The 9,409-nt window shown below is 35.2% G+C and overlaps 1 protein-coding gene across 6 annotated transcripts in view; it reads left to right on the top strand.

Annotated features, from left to right (window-relative positions):
- Positions 1-9,409, top strand: part of LOC106868434 (inversin) — a 385,976-nt gene that overhangs the window by 282,711 nt on the left and 93,856 nt on the right. For all 6 annotated transcript variants that reach the window (XR_001409281.2, XM_014913697.2, XM_014913696.2 and 3 more), the window contains 2 exons: positions 405-570; positions 7,657-7,864. Coding sequence is in view for 5 of the 6 variants with exons in the window: in XM_014913697.2 (XP_014769183.1) it covers positions 405-570; positions 7,657-7,864 (374 nt within the window). In the remaining variant the exon portion in view is untranslated. The remainder of the gene's footprint in view (positions 1-404; positions 571-7,656; positions 7,865-9,409) is intronic.

Below are 9,409 nucleotides of genomic sequence, written 5' to 3'. Positions count from 1 at the left end.
TATATATATATGATAACAAGTCTCCACACAGTTTCCGTTTACAAAATTCACTCACAATGCATTGGTCAGCCCAGAGCTATAGTAGAAGGCTGTTGCCCAAGGTGCCACACAGTGGAACTGAACCCAAAACTACATGGTTGCAAAGTGAGCAAGCTTCTTAAATACAACATAATAACTGATACTGCTAAAAGTTTAATGGATGTTCAAATCACTGTTGTTGGTTTGCATCCTTTCTTCCCCCATTTTTTTTTTAGTTCAATTGAAACAACACCATTCCATGACTAATATCTACCACTGATCTGCAGCACTTCTCACACTTTATTCTTCTTGTTAACATAATTTTGTAGAATTATACCATTTTCCCCATAAGCTACTTGGCTTTCTCTTCATTTATCTTAAACCAGCAAACAGTTGAGGTTTTCCTTTCTCGAAAGAATGTCACTGATGAACCAGATGTTGAAGGTCACACAGCATTCATGTGGGCTGCTGGAAAAGGAGCTGACGAAGTTATAAAAACCTTTATTAAGTATAATGTAGATATCCAGCAAGTTGATAAGAATAATGAAACAGGTAGGTCTAATTTTTCTCAATATTCCTAGTATGCTCAGAATTATTTTCATCAAATTTCTTTAATTAGTTAGCCTGAAGAGGAGAGGTAGTAACTAAAAGTTAATTTGCCTTAATGCTTTCCCCATCTGGGGCATAAAGGACCCCCTTCGGTCATGAATGACCATGGGATTGCACCTAGAAAGTTACCCTCCTAGGCACAAGTCCAGGCAAGGTTGTTTGTGAAAGACCAGTAGTTGCCCATGCACACCAGCCTCTCCTCTCCACACACCAAATGTTATCCAAGGGAAAGGCAGAGGCCAATACAACTTGGCAACGGTGACGGCACAACTCATTTCTACAGCTGAGTGAACTGCAGCAATGTAAAATAAAGAGTCTTGCTCAAGAATGTAACACACATCCTGGTCCAGGAATCAAACTCACTAACTCATGATTGTGAACTCGACACTCTAACCACTGAGCCATAGATAACTGAGTGAAGTTAGTTTGGATGAAAGATAAAGTGGAAGTTCTGAGGATGGGTTAGTAACTTGACTAGATAGGCTACTGTTAGTCTGTGTTGTTAGGAATAAAAGGGGTATGTTTTGGTTTCTTCTCACAATTACATCAATATATTCTTCTTTAGTGTCAACAAGGCAGCAGTTGCCCAACCTACTAGAAATAACGACTAAATTTCCCTCAAATAACATTCTACTGTCTTAAAAGTGGAAGGATACGGTGAACAATGTAGTCCCTAGATATACAAAAGATTAAGTGAATACCTTTGACCGTAGTTTTTTCATTGAGCCTAAGTCAGAGCAACAACTCTTATGTAAGATCAAGTGAGGCTGTGTGAATTCTTTAGTATAAGGATTTAAAGGTAAAACACAGTGAACAAGACAGGAGAAAGTGAGCAAAACAAGTGATATTGAATTGTTTCAAGTAGAGGCAGTGTATCATCAGAAGGAAAAATAAGCACCATTGTAGTAACTGCAGCAGAGTTAGAGAGAGAATGGAGCTGAATGGCCTGACCACTGATTGTAAATAGTTGATTGAAGACTTGCCTTATTTCATTGAACATGTCGTTCAGTCAAGCATTTGTATCTTGTCACATGAGACACTTGCTTGCTTTAATACCACCACATTAGGCATATGTTTGTATCAATAGTGGCATATCAGATACTCATTTCTGTTATTTTATATCAATATTTAAAGAAAGGAGAATGAATGAAATATGCTACTGCATATCTACTTTTGATGATAAAAGTGGTCTTTCCTTTTAGTATCAACAGATGTAGTCAGTTAAATGTGGGGAACACCAAAAGAATTTCAGGAATAAATTGAGTTATGTTTGAAAATGTATTATCTAAAGTCATCTAGTAATTGCCCCATATCAAATATCAATTGACAGCTTATATTAGAACTGGAAAATCTTCAGAAATTGTGACATCTGGCATGTTATTATATATTGTACAATATTATATAATTCTTAAAGGAAGTAGATTAGCAAAATTGTTAAAGCTTCAAGAAAAATGCCTTGTAGCATTTGTTCAAGCTCTTTATGTCCTGTGTTCCTATCCTACCAGTTTTGCCTTTCATGTTGCCAAGGTTGATAAAATATAATACCAGTCAAGTACTGGATCAAACTGATCAATTAATCCCCTCCCCTCAAAATTGCTGGCCTTGTGCCTAAATTAAACAGTATTATTATATACTTCATTATATAAAATATGCATTTAAATATTTAGCTTCATCCTTTTATGTTCTGAGTTCAAATCTGATTGGGAATTGAACTGGGTTTGTTGGTTTTGACTTTCTGTAGGTTTTATTAAATATGTACTGTGCATCGACTGGGATTGGTTCAAGAGGCCATTCTTCTCCTATTGTTGCATTGGATTTCTGAGTAATTTTTGGAAAACACATTTCTAATGGTTACACTATTCTTTTGGATTTTGTCCAGATACAGAACATGTCTTTCAATGTGCTGAACTGACATCATTTCATTGGCATTCAAGCCAAAGACCATTACCGCTTCCTTTCTGACCTATTATATTTAGAACTACTTTATTCAGTACTTTCCTGCATCTTCATGATGATTTGGTAAGCATTTAAGGATGTTTGGTTGCTAATACTAGCAGGTTGAGTTATCACTTATAGACTCTTTCATTGGCTTAATGACCCATTATTTTGTCACCTCTTTCTGTTTTTATTTACAATGACTGCAATGATCTTTACTTCTCATAGATGGCTGATCTTGTGACTCCTACATCTGGGTACTCCTGCCTCACTCATTGCTCTCCTCTTCTTATCACTTCTATCATATCCACTCGTCCAGGCTCCCCATGAACCAATATGTTTAGTCCTTCATCTCCAAATCTTCAGCACTGGAATTATTTTCCTGTCCAGGTTTGCCCAGTAACTGACAATTTATAACTATTCAACAGAAATCTTAACCGCATCTATCTTGATGGTCTTGGAGACTTGCAAAGGCAATAAGTACAAACTCTTTCTCCAGAACAAACCAATAGAGAAAAAAGAAAAGGAACAGATATTGTGTTATCTTCAGACTGAAGACTTGATGCGAAAACTTGCAACAAATGAAATGCATGAAAGGTACTAAAGGACCAGCTGGGTGACTTGAACTCAATCTCAGAGAATAAAGAATAAAATCATTTAGGTGGATTTTCTTATAAACTGCAAGAACTTCTTAAATAGTATTTCTTGTCTGGAGGGTAATGTTTAAAACTAATACCACTAATGTACACATATTTATCACCCCATATCTATATAGCTATGCATGTGCACATATATATGTAAATGTGTGTGTGTGTCTAATCTGTTTATAAAGAGATAGAAAGACATATTCATGTCCACATACACAAGCAAGTTCAATGGAGGACATTGTTTATTTATTCAATATCCTTAAACCATCGTCTTTATTGGCACAGCTAGTTAGATTTGTTTAACAGCTTCTTCATATCTCTGGTTTTGTTACTGACATTTTTTTATTCCAACAATACAGTTGCATCATTTGTCTACTCAATGGTAGTACCGTCTACATAAAATTAAATTTCTATTTATCTTTTAAATATTCATGTTGCTATTTTTCTTCCTTTTTGTTAATAAAACTCTTAGTTCACATATTAGTATCGACACATTTATCATGAATTTTATCATTGTACATAAAAAATTGAATCTTGCTAATGTGTTCTATTGTTGGTTTGTTATTAAAAAACAAATTGCTGTTTGTAAAGAAATATAAAAAATGGTATATCATTGATTTAGTTTTTATTTCAGTACCATTCCAAGGTAGCAATAAACAGCTATTGTTGAGATATTTCTCATTGAATTAATGACTCAGTCACATATTTGTGTCAACTTATATAAGATTGATCTTTTCCTATGAACCAACAATATTATTGTTACTGGTTTAATGTCTTCTCATGCTGATTTATATTTTCTGGATCTGGTGAATAACACCTCTATATTAATCAGCTTTCATTTTATTATTATCATTATTATATTTTACTTCTCAGAGCTCTTGATCTTACTTGCTTTGGTTAATTCTGTGAGAGTGGACAACATCCTGTTGTCAAAGGTCCCACAGGGTAGCTTTCCACACATTATAAGACTTGGTATTTAGGTGTTAAGTATCATGGAAGATTCTCAACACCCAAGTACTAATCTCAAAATCTCAATAGAGCAGGGTTTTTTTTGTCTTTAGCATGCTCTACCTTCATTTCAATTCCAATTTCTCTGACATGTTTCTCGAACTTGGTTGTTAGTGTTCTGAGTGCCCCTACAACTACTGAAATGACTATTATTATTATCATTATTGAGTGAGAGAGCAGTCTATGCCATCAAAGTGACACTGGGGTAAAATATACGAAGCCCAGTATACCCATCATGACTACCCGTCTGATAAGGGTACACCAAGCATATGCATCATGACCATATATGCGTGACATGATGATCTCATATCAAGATAAACAAACAGTACATGACCTCGCAGGTGGGGCCCAGTTAGAATTTTCTTCAAGTCCAGTAGCCCATCCTGCTCAAAAGGTCCCTGAATAAGAGTTGTTTAAGGATGTTGAATGAAATACCCATGTTTCCAGAGGTGAATTATTCAAACCCCAAAGAATTCCTCTCAACACATGACTATGATGATCTCCCACTACTTCTGCTCATGATCAGAGATGCACATATCATCAGCCACTAAGGGACATGCTCAACTGGTTAAGGTCAAACAACTGACAGGTAAATCTGTGGTATTGAGCAGAATATTTGTTGTAGCCCATCTTTTATACCAAGACAAAACAATGTACATGACAGCACTTTAAATATATTAAGATGAGAAGCCATGAAAACCACTGCTTGTTACTGCATCAGGGCATTTATTATTATTATTATTATTACTATTATTGTTATTATTATTATTATTATTATTATTATTATTATTATTATTATTATTATTATTATTATTATTATTATTATTATTATTATTATTATTATTATTTAAGACATTGCACAGTATCTAATATCATAATGTTACTGATTGAAGATATTGTGTCTACTGGGGGTTTGTACTGTCACAAGGACCTCAGACAGACAGTACTTTATGTAATATGCGTGCAGTTCCAAGTAATGCCAATTTTTGCAATACACCTAGATTGTAGGGTATTTCTAAAGTTTCCAGATGTTTTTTCAAGTTGGGTGGTATTGAACCCAACACTCCAATGACAACAAGGACAACCTTTATGTTTGACACTCATAGCTGCCACATCTTAGTGATCTCAATTCTCAAGTCTCCATATTTATCAATCTTTTCTCTTTCTTTCATGATGATATGTTGATCTCCTGGCACTGCCACATCATTTATTAGGCAGTCTTGTTTGTCCCTCCTAAAGATTACTATATCTGGCCTTCAATGCTCTAATACCTTATCTGTCTGGGAGTCAAAGTCCCAGACAATTTTTGCCTTCTCCTTTTCATCCATTACCTTTTCCGGTGTATGTTAGTACCAAGCACCTGTAACCTCATATCCATACTTATGGCATAGTAGCCAGTAGAGGTTTGGGGTTACCTTGTCATTATTATTATCATTATTAAGGCAGCAAGCTAACAGAATCATTAGCATGCTGGGCAAAATGCTTTTCAGCATTTCATCCATCTTTACGGTCTGAGTTCAAATTACATTGAGGTCAGCTTTGCCTTTCATTCTTCCAGGGTTGATAAAATAAGTACCAGTTGAACACTGGGGTCAGTTTCCATCTACCAAATCCACTCACAAGGCTTTGGTCGGCCCGAGGCGATAGTAGAAGACACTTGCCCAAGGTGCCATGCAGTGGGACTGAACCCCGAACCATGTAGTTGGTAAGCAAGCTACTTACCACACAGTCACTCCTGTGCCTATTTATTTTGTCCTCTATAATCATGTCTAGTCTCTTATTATTTTGGTTTGGCTCAGGTTCGGTCTTATTACTGGTAGGAATTATGTGGATAGCAGGTTACTACCTCTAACCTTAGGTACCCACAAGTTTTCAGCAGTCTTTCAAGTACTTAGAACCCTCCTGATAATCCTTGCTGTCCGTAAGAGACAAACTTACTGTAGGAGCTCTTTCGGGCATTCTATTCCAATTTCCTTCAGTCATTTGTCTATATCTTGGCTTACTGTTCCCAATGCACCAATTATTATAGGTACAACATTTACTGTTCGCATGCTCCAAATTCTTCCTATTTCAAACTTTAAGGGATTGTATTTTTTTTTGTTTTTCTTCTTCTTTCTTTACGATCTTGGAGTCAAATGGGCATGATGGGTCAATAAGGAAGCAACTTCACTTTTCTTCATCTACAATTATTACTATTATTATTATTGTTATTATTATTATTGTTGTTGTTGTTGTTGCTGCTGTTATTATTATTTTGGTGGTGATGTTGATAGTGGTGGTGCAGGATTGACAGAATTGTTGGAGTGTTAGGTGAAATTCTTGTACTATTTTTAGTTACCTACATTCTGTGTTCAAATCCCATCAAGGTCAACTTTGCTTTTCATCCCTTCTGGCTCAATAAACTAAATTACCAGCCAAGTACTGGAGTTAGTGGTAATGACTAACCACCTTGGTCAATATTTCTGGCCTTGTGCCTAACATAGAAACAATTATTTTGATTGGTTGAAGGTAGCAAGCTGGTAGACTGATTAACATGTCAGTCTAAATGCTTTGCAGCATTTCTTCCAGCTTTCTACCTTCTGAATTCAAATCTTATGATGGTCAACTTTGCCGTTCTGAGCTCAATGTAATTGACTACATCATCACCATCACTGGCTCTGCCAAATTTCAGGCCTTGTGCCTATATTAGAAACAATTATTATTCATAGTAGTGGTGACTCAGAGACTGCATCTTTGAATTGACTTATGTCATATCAATGGTGATAACAATTTCCAATTAGGCCTTCTTTTAACTGAATATGGGCTTTGAAGGGTTTAAATCAATATTTTTTTGCATTTTGTGGGCAGTGGAAATGGTATTGTATGAGACAAGTGTTGACCAAGGAAGGCATCAATATGACTGTTCAGTTTACTTGAAACAGCAACCAAATTTTCCTCAAAGCATACCCTACCATTTCTTAAAAAAGGGAACAATACATTGGATAATGTAGTCTTTAAAATGTTATGTCTGGGAACAAAGATGGGGGTGATTGTAGCTGGAGCACCTATGATGATAATTTTGGAAATACCTCTGATTATAGATTTGTTTAATTAGGGATTACCTTGGGCTAAACATCCACAACTCTGTTTTGTTTTGTCTTTTAACTATTTAGCATTTGATTACTCTGTCAAATGGCATGCTTATGTATTCACATTGTTTTGGATTTATCAGGCATTATCTCACACCTTTGAGATTTTGATGATGTGATTGTCTATTTTTAGAATGACATTGTATGGTAGGTGTGAGAGGCTCAATCTGGTCAGTTCGAACATAAAACTGGTGGAATATTTGGACCAGATATGGCCTGTTTAAATGCTAAAGGGTTAAAAGAAATATTTTAATACTTTTTTTTCTCTCTCTGTACCAAAGTGTACCAAACTTTACCATCTTTTCTTCCAGCTCTACATGCAGCAGCCCTCTCAGGTCACTCTTCTACAGTTCAGCTTCTTTTGGAAAATGGGGCTCACATCAATGGAACAAATTTGATGAAACATACACCTTTATTGCGTGCCTGTGAGATGGGTCATACAGATGTTGTTCAATGTTTGATAGAATGGGATGCCAGGGTGGATATGTTTGACCAGGATGGCCATTCTCCATTACACTGGTATCATTTAAAATTTTTTTCCATTTAAAATTTTTTTTGTTTATTTTATTCTAAAATTTTTATATACATTTTAAGGGTGGTGATGATCCCAAAATAAACTTAAGATTGAATACTAGTCAGTCAATTCAATAGGCGGGATCTCACATCATTGAGTGAGGTGCCAGTGCACTGTAAAGCCATCAAAGGGAAGGCCCTGAAATGAGGTGGATTTTTTTCTTGACCTGTAAAACCTACTGGTATCTGCTGTGTGAAATTCTCAACTAACTGCCATTGCACAAGCACAATGTTGCCATGCTTTTATTATCATACTTATTTAAATGTTTCCTAAATTTTAGACATTTGAATGAATTGTTTGGGCTGCATTTTAAGGGATGGTTTACTTTTATGTCATGAAACAAGAACTGTTGTGATTTTCCTGTGAGACAAATCAATACGAGAAGATTAGTGTCAGCCTACATTTTATAGATGGGCAGCACATTTGTCACTAATGTACTCAATGAAAATAGAACTATTTCTATATAAAATTTAATAAAGAAGAAAACAATGAAATCATCTTATTATCACCCTATTCCTCATCTGTTTTCATATTGATATATTGGCATAGATTTGTAGTAATGATGATGGTAATTTCAACAATGCACCAATTAAGTTTTTACTTTCAAGGTGTATATTTTGGGTAAATCAAACTTGCAGAGGCAAACATTTTATTCAATTCACAGGCTCAAGAACAGTACTGCAAACAAATAAAACTGTTTCATTTCACAATATTGTCACTGCAAACCATTGTAAGTTGTTCCTGGACTATGATTATTATTTACAACTATATGAGGTAATTAAGTGTATTGGCTCTAGAAAACCAACATGCTGCCAATGCTTTTGGTCACTGATGACCAAAGTTGGTTATCCAGCACATGGCCAGAAATTTTGGGGGATGGAATAAGCCAATTACATTGACCCCATGCTCAACTTGTACTCAGTTTGTTGACCCTGAGAGGTTGAAAGGCAAAGTCAACCTTAGACAGAATTTGAACTCAGAACATAGAAACAGATGTCATTTAGCTTAGTATTTTGCCTGGCCTGCTAACGATTTTCTAAGCCTGCTGACTTATGCATATATATAATTATTACCAAGGAGAATGGAGTATGGAGTAAGCAATTCATTTTGTTATGTAATCCTACAATTGTTTTATTGATCTTTTATCAGAAGTGTATTGCGATATTTTTATCTATGCGCAACAATACATCGCATTGATATTATTACACTGATACTGCAAAAATGTCAACTCCTCAGGTTTATGTATAACATCCAATACTATTGTGATAAAATATCAATGAAACAGCTGTAAAATTGCATAATAAAATGAATTCCTTGCTCTGTTCTCCTTGTTAATAATTATATAAACTCTACAAATATTTATGGATTTTTTGATATATTATCAGTAAAACTATCCATTTCCGTTTTGTAGCTGTATCTGATAGTCTGTAGCTCTAGATGAGCTTTGTAAGCAAACTCTTATGTTAAAACCCAAATAAAATTTATATATA

This window comes from Octopus bimaculoides, chromosome 1 (assembly GCF_001194135.2).
Source record: "Octopus bimaculoides isolate UCB-OBI-ISO-001 chromosome 1, ASM119413v2, whole genome shotgun sequence".
In the NCBI taxonomy this organism is placed as follows: Eukaryota; Metazoa; Mollusca; class Cephalopoda; order Octopoda; family Octopodidae; genus Octopus; species Octopus bimaculoides.
This window is presented reverse-complemented; position numbering and strand designations above follow the sequence as displayed.